This window comes from Humulus lupulus, chromosome 4 (genome assembly GCF_963169125.1).
Source record: "Humulus lupulus chromosome 4, drHumLupu1.1, whole genome shotgun sequence".
In the NCBI taxonomy this organism is placed as follows: Eukaryota; Viridiplantae; Streptophyta; class Magnoliopsida; order Rosales; family Cannabaceae; genus Humulus; species Humulus lupulus.
In genome coordinates, this window is record NC_084796.1 from 156,566,115 (window position 1) to 156,581,040 (window position 14,926).

The 14,926-nt window shown below is 43.9% G+C and overlaps 1 protein-coding gene and 1 long non-coding RNA gene across 3 annotated transcripts; both read left to right on the forward strand.

The window, feature by feature from the left end:
* The first annotated feature begins 380 nt into the window (after positions 1 to 380).
* LOC133829233 (uncharacterized) lies at positions 381 to 3,663 on the forward strand. 2 transcript variants are annotated; one of them, XR_009891632.1, is made up of 3 exons: positions 381 to 525; positions 608 to 686; positions 3,422 to 3,663. It is a non-coding gene; the product is annotated as an uncharacterized LOC133829233 (long non-coding RNA). The 2 variants fall into 2 exon arrangements; XR_009891633.1 differs by lacking the exon at positions 3,422 to 3,663 and adding an exon at positions 2,234 to 2,304.
* A 10,118-nt stretch (positions 3,664 to 13,781) lies between these two features.
* LOC133832618 (uncharacterized mitochondrial protein AtMg00310-like) lies at positions 13,782 to 14,347 on the forward strand. The gene is made up of 2 exons (XM_062262935.1): positions 13,782 to 13,915; positions 14,002 to 14,347. Exons 1-2 carry the CDS (start codon positions 13,782 to 13,784, stop codon positions 14,345 to 14,347), a joined length of 480 nt encoding a protein of 159 aa, XP_062118919.1.
* Positions 14,348 to 14,926: the final 579 nt, after the last annotated feature.

Consider the following 14,926-nt stretch of genomic DNA (forward strand, 5'->3'; position numbering starts at 1 on the left):
GAATTTTATTCTATGAATGGACCTTAGGTTAAATTTTATTATGTGATTAATTAAATTAAATGTGAGAGACATTTAATTTAATTAATTAATGTTAAGTTTGGTGATTAAAACTCAATAAGAGTGAAAAAATGTGTCAAAAGTCAATTTGGACTTTTCTTCTTATAAACCTTTATTAACCTTTATAAAAAAATAAAAAAAATAAAAAAATATTAATGGTCACATATATGGAAAATGGTGGCTGGCCATGTGCTATTTTAGAGTGGTGTGAACCCAATTTTATAAAATTCAAATCCCATTTAATTAAGAAGTCAAGTGGGCAAGTGGGTAGAAAAGCACTCAAGTATTTTGTGATATTTTGAAGAGTTGTGTGAGCCATTCTAACCCGCAAATCCGACCACTCTCCCCCCCTCATTCACTCTCATCTGATTTTTGAAGACTCTCTCAAGTGTTCTCTCCATTTTGAACCCCAAGAACACCAAAGAAACTTGGAAGCTAAGTCTTGGTCTAGGAAGGGTTTTCCCTAAGGTAAAGTTTCATTAATCTAGACTTTTGTCAAGTTTTAATCATAGAGTTTCAAATAGCTAATTACCTATGTTGTTGGAGGAAGTTGGTTAGGGTTTTTGAAAGGTTTTGAAGGAGTCAAAGCTTATAGGAAGGTCCAAACCTTAAGCAAGAACACCAAAGAGGTAAAAAGTTTACTTTTGATGATTTTGTTGTAGGGTTTTTAGTTTTAAGCATTATTTTGTATATCTAATGCTTAGAGTTTCTTTTTGATGATGTAATAAGGTTATGGTAGTTGTTTAATAATTTTTATGATGCATGTGTATTGATTTTTGAAAATGGGAACCAAAACCCCCAAGGGTTTTGTAGGATACCCTAAAACAAAACATGTTTTGAGCTGTGACTTCCAAGGGGTCAAGCAGCCACTGTATATTGTTTTTGTAAAATTAAATTGTACTGTGATGTTGTTGAGATTGATTACATAAAATTGAGCTTTTGAAACACAAAAAAATGTTTAGAAATGAGTAAGTTATGCTATTTCAAAGATTAGGTAAAAAACTGTTTTTTCGTATTCTTATTTTCGGAACCAAGTTTGGACAGCCACTGTATAGGGCAAATGAACCCAGTTTTTTCTAAAATTCTGTGGACATATTACTGGCATAACCTATTATTCCACTGTAAAATTTGGTAAGAAAATATTGAACGGTTTGAAAGTTATTAACTGTCAAAGTTTGGAAAAAATAAGGACTTGAAAATAAGGTCATTTTTACCTCATTGTTGGAAAATGATTTCACCAATCAAAAATGCTCATTTTGACCTAAGATTTTACAAAGGGCTAAATGGCATAACAAAAATGGAATTGGGAAATTTTGGTAACAATTGGGTAAGTAAATTTCAAGTTATGAACTAACGAAGTATGTAGTTAAAAATGTGAAAATTAGGTTTTTCACACTTAGTGTAAAAATGAGATTTTGGAACATAAGGTAAAAAGTAAAATTTTGCTTATTTCAAGATATAAATTGGTAAGTCTTGAAATCATATTTTCACTAAAATTATCCCTTTGAGTTTAAATGAATTATTTTTATTAAAGAGTTTTTATTCTTTTTAAAAATAAGAGATTTAATTTATTAATAGTTAATAAATTAAAAGAGGGTTTAAAACCCTATATTTTGAGAAAAATAATTAAATAAATTATTTTCCTAGTAAGTAAAATTGATTAATTGCTTTTGGAAAATTAATTAGTCAAGATGAGAAATTTATAACGGTTTTCCTAATTAAGACAAATTAGGCAAGTTTCTTAAAACGGTTTTTAGATATTAAAACCTTAAGAAAAATAAAAGGAAAATTTAAAGAGTTTATTTTCTTTAAAAATAATTAAGGAATTTATTTTTATTTTCTGGATATAATACCGGCTAAAATCTTACATATTTTAACCGACTAGTCGAAAGTGCGGGTTGATAGCGATACCTGGAAAGAATAAGATTTTTAGCGGATTGTGGGAAATACCATTGTGATACCCGAGCCTAGGTATCGAGACCTTAGGATAGGTCTCCCCGAGACTTAGGGTTTAGTCTCGAATATTTTGTATAACTTTCCTTAATAGGTTTAAAACCAAATAAGGATTATAAATCCTTACAAATGACTTTTATTAAAATGACCAAACTGCCCAAAATAATAATAATGAATTATTAGTGCCATAATTAATCCGAGTATACTGTATGGATAACTACAGTATTGGCTAAGCGTAACTGGACTGAACGTTGGAGGGTGAAAACTTGCTGAGCGCTAAGGACTCCAAGTAAGTCAACTTATATTGTATGGCTGCAACATGAAATGATTATTGTCTTGTATGTTAGTATAGGGATACATGAATATACATAGGCTGTCATAGAAAGTTGCTTAGAGACGTTAGTCTAGTGAGTGCTGATTTAGAAAATATGAATGGTAGAAGTCCGTCATATCCTAGACGGTTGATCCCCGTCACACTGCTTGATTTTATTTATGTCCGGTTCATTACCGAGACGAGTGGCCATGAGATGAGGATAAGCTGGTTAAACCTAGGGGCGCCAAGATAAATGGGACCTAGGGGCCCTCATGCTTACTTAATCATTGGACGGTTAGAATCCAAGCAAGTGCTCTGATAAGTTATTCCCGGATAGCAGCCGTGAATATTGGCCATTCCGTGAGAGTGCCTAGAGATACTAGGGGTTGCCAAGATAGAGTGAGGTTGAACACCCTAGGGGCAGCTGCTCACCAGCACCACTGATTAACATAGAAGTCTCCGTAAAACCGTGTAAATTGGATTACGCTCTTGGATAAGTAGCGATGCCCTAGGTAACACGATAGTTACCCTTGATGAGAATATTTATTGGCTAGATCTTAGTGTGGGGACTCAGTTCTCTTTTACAGATTAGCAATTATGTTGGAGGGCGCGTTACGCATGAATTGTTGGAAATTGTCGAGCGTTGGTCTCGAATTATTTGGTGATATAATATATCTGCTTGCTCTGGGATTTTCTGAGTGCAGGGATATAATTGTTGATAAGATATAGTTGTGATATAATATATCTGCTTGCTCTGGGATTTTCTAAGTGCAGGGATATAATTGTTGATAAGATATAGTTGTGATATAATATATCTGCTTGCTCTTGGATTTTCTGAGTGCAGGGATATAATTGTTGATAAGATATAGTTGTGATATAATATATCTGCTTGTTCTGTGATTTTTCTGAGTGCAGGATTTTTTATCTAGTTACGAATTAATTTATCATTGGTTATCAGGCATGACCATAAGTTTGCCAGGACGCTTTAGCGTTCTTGAAATTGATTGTTTAGGGTCCGGAACCCTAATTCTCTACATGCTTTGTTTGAATGTTGATCTTACTAAGCGTTTTCGCTTACCTAGTTGTTTCATGTTGTAGGTAAGGGCAAGGGCAGGGCAGAGCAGTGAGCGCTGGAGTCTTCCTTGCAAATGTACATGTGGACCGACCTTTTGGGAAGCCTTTTTATTTTTGGAAATGTTGTGTAATTTTCCTAAACTAGGCTCACTCTAATCTTTGTAAAACATGTTTGTAACTAAATGTTAAGTATGGCCATACGACTTTTTAAAAAGTTTTTTTTTCTATGGGTTTTTGAGACATTTTGTTAAATGAAAACATTTATATTTCCGCATTATCGAGTCTTGAAAATCCAGGTCGTTACATATGGTCCTTCCCAGCTTGGTCCCAAAACCCCATCTTTGGGATCTTTCCCGGCCAGGAAAACTCTCCTCAAGACCAAATCACCGACGCTAAAGGCACGTCTTTTGACCTTAGTGTTGAAGTAGCGAGTGATCTTCTGTTGATAATGGGCGAGCTGGAGTTGTGAATCCTCTCGCCTTTCATCCCCTAAGTCTAAGGAATGGCATAGGAGCTCGTGGTTCCTGTCTTGGTCGTAGGACTGGACCCTATGTGACAGAACTTTAATCTCCACAGGGAGGACTGCTTCACTCCCAAATGTTAGGGAGAAAGGAGTGTGACCCGTGGGAGTCCTATGTGAGGTCCTATATGCCCAAAGAACTTGGGGGAGCTGTTCTGGCCAGATCCCCTTTGCCTCATCTAGCCTCTTCTTGAGGCTCGCCTTCAGAGTTTTATTGACCGCTTCGACCTGGCCGTTCGCCTAGGGATAGGCCACGGACGAGAAGCTTTTCACAATTCCATGCCTTTCGCAAAATTCGGTGAACAGATCGCTGTCAAATTGAGTGCCATTGTCGGAGACGATCTTTTTAGGTAGGCCAAATCGACATATGATGCTTTTAACCACGAAGTCTAGCACCTTTTTCGATGTTATTGTCGCCAACGGCTCTGCTTCGGCCCACTTGGTGAAGTAGTCAATGGCTACTACGGCGTAACGGACCCCGCCCTTTCCGGTAGGCAGGGCGCCTACCAGATCTATCCCCCAAACGGCAAATGGCCAGGGAGATGAAATCATTTTTAGCTCGACCGGAGGAGCTCGGGCAACCGCAGCGAACCGCTGACACTTGTCGTACCTTTTTACATATGAGATCGAGTCTTTGGACAGAGTCGGCCAGTAATAACCTTGCCGGAGAACCTTCAAGGCCAGGCTTTGCCCCCCAGCATGGTCTCCGCAGAATCCTTCATGAACTTCTTGCAGGATGGCCTTCGCTTCACTTGGAAGAACGCACCGGAGGAGAGGTAAGGAATGCCCACGTCGGTACAACACCCCCTCGACTAGCGTATACCTCGGAGCTTGATAAAGGACTCATCGTGCGTCGTTGCGCCCTTCGGGTAACTTACCCTCGACGAGATACTCAATAATGGGAGTCATCCAGGTCGGCCTGATGTCAATCATTTCAATATCTGCTCGATCTCCGTCTATGCTAGGTTTCTCCAAGAACTCAACTGGCACCAACCCCAGGGTTTCTGTCTCTCCCGAGGTGGCGAGCTTGGCGAGAGCATCTGCGTTGGCGTTTTGCTCCCGAAGTATCTGTTCGATCGACCCTTGCCCAAACGCAGACAGTTCGGATTTTACCTTTGCTAAATAGGCGGCCATCTTGGGACCCCGTGCCTGATACTCGCCTAGAACGTGATTCACCACGAGCTAGGAGTCACTGAAGCATTGGACAGAGCTTGCCTTTAGCTCACTAGCTATCCTAAGTCCAGCTAACAAGGCCTCGTACTCTGCCTCGTTGTTAGACGCCTTGAACCCGAACCTCAGCGCCGAGTGGAATCTATGCCCCTCTGGGGATATCAGAATGATTCCGGCCCCGGAGCCGTTCTCGTTAGATGAGCCATCAACGAAGATCTTCCACGATGAGCTCGAGGAGGCGACCTGAGGTGAGTCTTCTGATGGAATCTCATGGAATCCCGCGCATTCCGCCATGAAGTCGGCCAAGGCTTGACTTTTTATGGTAGTTCAGGGAGTATAGAAAATCTCGAATTGACTGAGTTCGACCGCCCACTTTAGCAAGCGTCCCGACGCTTCAGGCTTTTGCAAAACCTGCCTTAAAGGCTGATCGGTCATGACATGTACAGAGTGGGACTGGAAGTATGGCCTGAGTTTTCGCGAGGCCGTGATTAGGCAGAACGCCAGTTTTTCCATCAATGGGTACCTTGATTCAGCTCCGAGGAGTCTCTTGCTGATGTAATAGACCGGTTTCTGAGCCTGGTCCTCTTCTCGCACCAGAACGGCACTAGCTGCGTCCTCAGTGACGGCCATGTAGAGGAAAAGAGGTTCTCCTACCTTGGGTTTTGACAGCACAGGCGGTTCAGCCAGGTGCGTTTTTAGGTCGAGGAATGCGCTTTCACACTCTACTGTCCATTCGAACTTCTTGTTTCCCCGGAGCAGGTTGTAGAAGGGCAAACACTTATCGGTCGATTTGGAAATGAACCGGTTCAGTGCTGCCACTCTTCCTGTGAGGCCTTGGACATCTTTCCGCGACCTGGGGGAAAGAAGCTCGAGCAGTGACCTGATCTTGTCGGGGTTTGCCTCGATTCCTCGGGTATTGACTATGAAACCCAAGAATTTCCCCGATGCGACACCGAAAGTGCACTTCTGAGGATTGAGCCTCATGCCATATTCTCGCAGTATGTTAAAGCATTCTTCCAGGTCGGCGACGTGGTCGCTGGCAGTCTTTGACTTGACAAGCATATCATCGACGAACACTTCCATGTTTTTCCCGATCTGATCCGCAAACATTCTGTTCACTAGCCTTTGGTAGGTAGCTCCGGCGTTCTTCAGACCGAACGGCATGACCTTATAGCAATAGACATTAGTTGGGGTCATGAAGCTGGTATGTTCCTGGTCTGCTGGATTCATCGCGATCTGATTGTAGCCCGAGTACGCGTCCATGAAGGACATGAGCTCGTGCCCCGCTGTGGCATCCACCAATTGATCGATCCTCGGCAATGGGAAGCAATCCTTGGGGCAGGCTTTATTCAGGTCGGAGAAGTCAATACAGGTCCGCCACTTCCCGTTGGGCTTTGGAACTAACACGGGATTGGCAACCCAAACGGGAAATTTGGCTTCGCGGATAAAGCCACACTTTTTGAGCCGGGCCACTTCCTCTTCAAGGGCTTCGGCTCGGGTTGTCCCTAAACATCTCTGCTTTTGAGACTTGGCAGGGACGCTTTTGTCTAGGTGGAGTGTGTGCATGATGACGCTCGGACTGATCCCTATCATGTCCTCATGCGACCATGCGAATACGTCCAGGTTCTTCTGCAGCAACGTAGTTAGCTCCGCCTTTCTTCTATCGCAGAGGTTCTTTCCGAGCTTAACCGTCCGTGACGGGTTTTGTTTATCGATGCTTACCTCCACGAGTTCTTCAATAGCTTGAAGCTCGGACCTGTCCTCGCCTACTCGGGGGTCAATGTCCTCGCTTAGGGCGAGCTTTTCGCCTTCGGAAATCTGAGGTTTTTCAATCTCGGGAGCCGCCTTGGGTTCCCGAGATTCCTCCTCGTCCTGAATGGCCATCGTCATCTGCCCGGGTTTAGATTTTCCCTTCATGGAAATGCTGTAGCATTCCCTGGCAGCGAGCTGATCGCCCTTGATAGTACAGACCCCTATTGAAGTAAGAAATTTCATGGAGAGGTGCCGGACGGAAGTGATAGCCTCGAAAGCAATGAGCGTAGGTCGGCCCAAAATGGCATTGTAAGCAGCAGAGCAGTCAATGACCACGAATTCGAGTAGTTTGGACACTGTTCGGGACTCGTCTCCTAGGGTGATCACCAGCTCAATCGTTCCTATCGCTGCTTATCCTTCTCCTGAAAAACCATATAGCATCATCGAGGTTGCCTTCAGCTCGGAGACGGTCAGACCCATTTTTTATAAGGTGGACCGGAATAGGAGGTTCACCGAGCTCCCATTGTCCACCAACACCCTCCTTACTCTCCGGTTGGCGATCTGAACTGCTACGACCAAGGGATCGTTATGAGGGAATTGGACATGGCTCGCGTCTTCCTCCGTGAAAGTGATCGGTTGTTTCTCTAATCTTTACTGTTTTGATTGACGCTGTTCCGGGACTAACTCCGCTCCGTTATGGGCCTTTAATTCATTCACATACCTCTTCTGGGCGCCTCTACTCGTGCCAGCCATGTGTGGTCCTCCAGAGATGGTGGAAATATCTCCCTCGACCACGGGGGGAAGGACGTCCTGATCTACCCGAGGTCCAGGCTGACTGGCCGGGACCTCCGGAGCGGGTCGACTTGTCGGGACCCTGTTCCGCGAGTATTGCGCCAACGGACCTGCTCGGATGAGAGTCTCGATTTCATCTTTGAGGTGCCTGCAGTCGTCGGTATTGTGCCCGACGTCGTTATGAAAACGGCAGAATTTGGAAGCATCTCTCTTTCCCTTAGGGTGTTTCAATGGCTCCGGCCTCTTCCATGGGACTCACGTAGCGTTGGCCAGGAAAATATTTTCTCTGGTCTGAGTGAGCTCGGTATACGCTGTGAACACGGGCTTGAATTTATCCACCAACTTATTCTTCTTTTGACCGTGCTGGCTGTTTTCACCATTTCCTTTTCTTTTGCCACCACCGGGCTGGTTATTCTGCGCAACATCGGGAATCGCCACTACGATCTCTTTTGCCGTCCCAGCGGGCTTCTCGGGGGCCTGGCCGGTCCCCGCGGCTGAAGCTTCAGCTTCTTCCAAGTTTATCCACTCTTGGGCTCTGTTAAGGAATTCACTAACCGAGCTGACACCCCTCCTTTGAATATCCTTCCACAGGTCTCCGCCGACTAGGATCCCGGTCCTCATGGCCATGAGTTTGGAGCTATCATCAGCGTCTCTGGCTCGAGCAGCGACATTTGCAAATCTGCTCAAGTAGGCTTTCAGCGTCTCACCAGGTTGCTGTCTCACATTAGCTAGGGAGTCGGCCTGGACTCGGGCGGCCTGAGAGGCTCGGAATGCCCTTTTGAAGTCAGCCGAAAATGTCTTCCAGGAGCTGATTGACTGCCTTTTACTCTGCTTGAACCACTGTCTGGCGGGCCCAGTTAGGGTGGAAGGAAAGATCAAGCAACGAAGCTCCGGTCCGATGTTATGGGCCATCATTAGGGTGTTGAACATCCCTAAGTGGTCAGATGGGTCTCCATCCCCGTTGAACTTTGACAAGTGGGGCATACGAAAGCCAGAAGGGTATGCCGTCGCTGCTATATTGGGGGCGAAGAGTTCCATCTCATCCCCTGAATCATATTCGTCTTTTTTTTTTTCCGATAGGAGCTTCTTCATCAGCTCCTCCATCTGAGTTAAGCGCTCTAGGGTTTTGTCCTGAGATCCTGGGATATTCCGGGGCTGTTCAACAGCTCCGGACCCGTTGTACATATTAGGCGGGTTGTTGCCCCTCCTATCTTGAGATAGGTCATTTGGGGCATTCCCACCGTTACGTACTTCGGATCGGACCCCAACTGAGCGGGCCTGGCTACCATCCCTAACTCGATCCTCTCTGTGAGAGTTGAGGCGATCTCAAAGGTCGCCTCCCTGGGTAGTATGGTGACTTTGTGCTGAACTTAGTCGCTGGCGCAGGTCTCCTCCCGAAAGATCACTCCGTGTACTACCGGTCCAGTGACTCCTTCTGGACAGGCTCGAGGTGCGTCTTTGGCGGCTCCGACCTGATCCTTCCCCTGGCACCCTGCTACGCCGGGAGGGCCCGGCCGATGGCGGGTCTCTCCTACTATTTCCGTAGGTCGGGATATCTCGGACGGGTTGAGGAGACGGATATCTGATGGGAGAAGGAGGATGCCTGACCGGGGAGGCGATCCTAGTACCGTCTGGTCAGACTAAATTTGGTGGGGGCCTCTCGGCCCTGCCAGCTTGCTGGTCCCGAGATGGGCGAGCTGGACGAGGGACTGGACGTTCTTCGGGGACGGGCTGACGTCTCCGGCTCTCCTCGGCCATTCTTCGGGAATTTCCTCGATCTCTTCTGGGAGTCCTCGAGGAAGGCTGAGAGCTAGGGGTTGACGTCCTAACCGAGCGGCTATACTGTTGCTGTCCGGTCCGAGGCATTTCCCTGAAGTTCGCCTCTCGATGGTGTGATGAAGGGGCGGAGCTAGCTGAAGGAAGTCTACCCAAACGGCTACGCCTGGACCGATTACTCCGGCGAGACTTAGGAGCCTCGCCTTGCCTCTCTCCAACGTTACCGTTGGTTGTGAGAGGGGGTAGTCAGCTCAGAATGTCCTGGAGTTGCTGACCAGCTACTGCTAACTGGCTCCTCAGCTGAGCATTCTCCATCTCCACCGCAGTGTAATAACATGGATTCGGATTAGGCGGCCGGGGCGCTGAACTACCAGTGTCGTCTTGGACCACCGGCTGCTTCCCTGGCCTCTGCTGGACTTTAGGAACTTGCTCATCAGGGAGGGCCACCATCACGCTGCTCTGTCTCGTTGCCATGCCTGGATCGAGTGGTCACCATAGTTGTACGTTTGTGGTAGTACTAATCGGACTTGCTCTCAATGAAAGCACCAAACTGTTGACGCGGTTCTTCGGCAACAGGTAATTAAGAGAAGAAGAGAAAGAGATTAGTACTAAAAGTAGAACCGTCACAGATCTGAAATCTTTGTGCAAGAACTAGGTGACTCAAGACACGTTTTTAAGTGGTTCGAAGGTTAAAATCCTTCTACTCCACTAGTCAATATTATTGATATTCTTTGGGTATTTGGTTTACAAAGTATATAGTTCTTCAAAGACTATTTCTTCCAACCCCTATCAACTCCCAGGGTCTCCTTATTTATAGGAGAAGGCACCTGGGGGTTGGTAGGGAGGTCATCCCGTGACCTTACCATTTGTCATATCAAATCTGTGACATTCATGATTATTTCCTAAACCTGACACACAAGTGTGGTCTAATCAGCATGGAAGAAGATAATGGGCCGCACGACCCAACCCGTCTATGGGTGTCTGAATACGCACGTTCCTGCTGCGTGTCCGAGAAGTCAGGGGGATATCAGGCACGTGATGGCAGGAATATGCACGTTTATCTTGCATGTTGACTTCCCATAGGGTCAGAGCTTCCTGAGAAGCTCGTGACCTGAGAAGTTCGCAACCCGAGTTGCTCCGCCCGTGGCCTTCGGATGTCGCTCTCAGCTCCTATGCCACAAATGCGAGCTGGAAACAAGACCCCCTCGAGCTGATAAGGGTCCGTCTTGGAAATAGGGCCTCCGGCCTGCGGGAGCCTCGGACTAAACCTGATTAGTCCGAGGCTCGTCCTGCTAAACAGCCCGTGGGAAATCCAGGGCGTACAATAGTAATGCATAAAATCATTATTTGAGTTTGTAAAAAAAAAATCATAATTTAAGTGTTAATATAAAAATTCATATTATGATAATATCTTATAGTAATGATACATACACAGATTATATTAGCAGTCATCCAATCCAATCCACACTATTTTGGTCATAACCAATCCAATCTGTAGTAAGTGAGAATTTCATATTTTGGATCCAATCCAATCCGTACTCTAACTCAAAACCAATCCAATCCAACCCACAAAAATGCATATTGGATTGGTTACCTTAGATCGATTACTTTTTTGGAAAAAAAAAATTTAAGACTATTTATTAGTTTTGATACTTTCTAACTAATATTTATAATTTCACTTTTTGAATAACAAAATTAGTAATCAACATCAAATTATATAGCTAATAATTTAAAATTTACATGTAAAAAACTCAATTAATAAAATTTAATATTCACATCTACATGACAATTTGATACATGACCTCCCAGTGAGGACCAGACTTTGCTACAAAACTGGGTAAAAGCAAAGCTGGAACTAGAGCAAAATGCATGTCGGCTACACGAAAGGTTAGCAAAAAGGAACCAAATTCCAATTTTTCCAAAAAGGTGAAGAATTGCTGGGAGAGCAAACTAATAGATGTGAAAGTAGATTTGAACAATAATTTTATTATGGTGGAACAGAGGAAGGAATAGTCAAGCAAATGTTCCATTGTGGAGATCCATGAAGAAACACAATTTGAGGCAACTAATGAAGATAATGGCCAAAAAGGAGAAGATAGACATGTTTTTTGGCTTTTGGCTATGGAGACTTGCGGGAAAAGTCTCCAACGGTACCATGGGGCTCTTTTCTTGGAACTGTCATGGATTGGGGCGGGCAGCGACAGTTCGACAACTCAAGGAGTCGATCCTCCAAACTCAACCAGATATTTTATTTCTATTGGAAACAAGGTTAGATGAATCCAAATTTTACAAATTTGATCCACGAGCTTCATTTCATCCATTACACATACATGGGGCCTTTCCGGAGGATTTGGTTTGTGCTAGAAACAAGGGATCTCTCTCACCATTGAAGAATATAGCAAGAACTTGATAGTAGGTACCATTTCCTCATAATTTCCCTGGAAAATCTGGCATATTTATGGATTTTATGGCCCACCTTGTTATGGAGACAAGGAAGATTTCTAGAGAATAGTGGGAAATAAGGTGCTGAATTCGTTTGGTCCTATAGTGATAATTAGAGATCTGAATGACACTCTAAAGGATGATGAGAGTGTCAACTATTCCAAACAGGGAAACTCCTCTAAATACTCCTTTGATTTGAGGCGTATGGTTGATAGAAAAGGGTGTAGTGGATTTGGGATTTCAGGGTAACCAATTAACTTGGCACAATAGATTGAATTCTATGCAGAGTGGTCCAGCAATGAAGAGATGGAGGTTGGATAGAGCCTTGGGAACAATCTATTGGCGTCTCCTATTCCCAAGAGCAGTAGTCAAAACTCTCACAACCGCAGTTTCGGATCACATCCCAATCTTATTGGATACAATAGGAGGGGCGTATTGTATGAGAAAGTAATTTAAGTATGAGAATATGTGGGCAAGAGACCAAAGATGCTATTGGGTGGTCAGAGGTTCCTGGGGCAAGCAACTAAGTGGGAATCCAATGGTCAATTTCCAAAGAAAGCTAAAGAGAACCAGGATGGACCTTGCGCATTGAAACAGAGAACATTTCAAAGAGATAAAAAAAAGCAAGTCGAGGATGCGAGAAGGAGGCTTGATGAAATGTAAAGCAGGAGATCCAATGATGTGTGCGACTATGAGATGGCAAGATCCTCCCTCAAGGAGGCCCTTCTTCGAGAAGAGATTCACTGGAGACAAAAATCAAGGATCACCTGGCTCAAAGAAGGTGATAAGTGTTCAAAATTCTTTATAGCATCCACAGTGATTAGGAGGAGAAGAAACTACATACAACAACTTAGAGTGGACTCAACTACTTGGCTGGAGGATAGAAAGCAAATGGGTGAAAAGTTCATACAGTGGTTTAAGGAAATTTCTACTAAACGACTTGTTGTCTTTCCAATTGAGTTGTCTACCAAGAGTCTTTGTGACATTATCGAGACCGAGAGAGACCAACTGGAAGAGGGTCCTATGGAGGAGGAAATTTGGAATAATATTAAAGTGATGGGAAAAGATAAAGCTCCAGGTCCAGAAGGATTGAATGTCACATTCTACATCCACCATTGTCACATAGTGCAGCAGGATGTCAATAGAATAATTTATCATTTCTTTGAAAATAATGAGCTACATGCGGCAATTAACGATACAAATAACAATGCAACCATGATTAATGAGTTCATACCAATCACACTATGAAACGTATCCCACAAATTCATCTCAAAGAACATGGTTGCTAGACTAAGAGGCATTTTACCAAACCTCATTTCCCCTAACCAAGTAGCTTTTGTGCAAGGAAGCTATATAGCGGAAAATACTTTGGTGGCAACAGAGATAGCACACTCAATGAGAAAGAAAAAAGGCAAGAATGGATACAAGATGATTTAGTTGGATATGGAGAAAGCTTATGATAGAATGGACTGAGGATTCATCTTAGAGGTATTGCAAGCTAGAGGCTTCATTGAATGTATCAGATCATGTATCAGTTTGAAGAAGATGAATCTCCAACTAAATGGGTCAAGCACGGGGAGCTTCAAACCTCAATGTGGCCTTAGACAAGGAGACCCCCTTTCCCCGTCCCTTTTCATCATAGTGGTAGACATTCTATCTAGACTTATCAGATAGAAAGAAAATGATGGTGAGATCAAAGGCTTCAAATTAAGTAGAGCAGGACCAGCAATTACTCATTTGATGTTTGTAGATGATGTGATGTTATTTGGAAGAGTTACCATGAAGGAAGCCTCAAGTTTTATGGATTGCCTCCAAAAATACAATTCATGGTCAGGACAGGGGATTAATTTTCACAAATCAACTATCCACTTCTCAAAAGGGGTCCCAGGTGCCAAGGCTATGCAAATAGTTAACCTCCTATTTATGACAAGGATGAGAAATGACATTGTCTACGTGGGTTTGCTGTTGTTCAAATTGAGGAAGAGATTGGAAGACCTCAACTTCCTAGTTGAGAAAGTTTTGAAAAGGGTTCAAGGCAGGGCTGCAAAACTAGACTCCTCTCCAAAGTAGAGAAGGCTTGCCTCATTCAATCACTGGGATCCTCCTTGTGCAACTATGTGGTTGCTTCAAATGTGATACCTTTGGGAGTAAGCCGCAAGGTGGATAAAGCTCTAAGAGACTTCTGGTGGGGTGACACAGAGACAAGGCAGAAGACACACACAATGTCTTGGAACAATTTATGCAAACCAAAGGTAGAGGGAGGGCTAGGATTCCAGATAGTGGATGAGGTAAACAAAGATTTTCTTACAAAATTGGCATGGAAAGTAATGGTGGAAAACACAAGCTTATGGAGCACAACCATGAAAGCAAAATATGGGAAAGGTATGGATTTCCTAGACATGGAGGTAAAACAAGGGGACTCAGTGATGTGGAAAACTATTCTCAATGCTAGGGAAGCCCTACAGAAAGGTATTTGCATGAAAATTGGAAATGGATAAAAAACATCCATATGGTTCCACCCTTGGGTGCCCAATGAGGATATTAGGACTCCTCAACCCCTCAAAGACGCAACCTGCGAAGTTGTTTGGGTTCAGCAATTTATCAAAACCATCAATGGGACGGGATTAAAGTGCAGGAATGATTCGCGAAAAATAATGCACAGAGAATTATCAATATCATACTTCCCCAATCAAATAGAGAAGATGGTTTGTTGTGGACTAAGGAAAAAATGGTAAGTTTTCTATTAAGTCCGCCTATACACTGCTTAATGAAACTACTCGACCAATAGATACTCCTGTTGGGTGGATATAGATTTGGGGCTCGAAAATTTACAATAGATTGAAGATGTTGTGGTGGCAAGTCCTCTCTGACACATTATTCACCAAGAAAAGTTGAGTTGTACCAAGTTGATTCGATTCATTGCTCTTTTTGTGAAAAGAAAACAGAGACTTCAGCCCACTTGTTTTGGGAATGCTGCTACACATCCACAATCTAGTTTGCTACGCATTGGGGGGTAAGAACGTCTCATTTTAGACCCCTCAACTAGAAAGAGTGGCTCCATTGGTTCAAAGATGATG

Excerpts from the sequence above, each read along its gene's own strand:
- LOC133832618 (XM_062262935.1), top strand. The coding sequence starts at position 13,782 with ATGAGAAATGACATTGTCTACGTGGGTTTGCTGTTGTTCAAATTGAGG. Across the intron at positions 13,916-14,001 it reads AAACTAGACTCCTCTCCAAA|CCGCAAGGTGGATAAAGCTC; the intron begins GTAGAGAAGGCT and ends TTTGGGAGTAAG.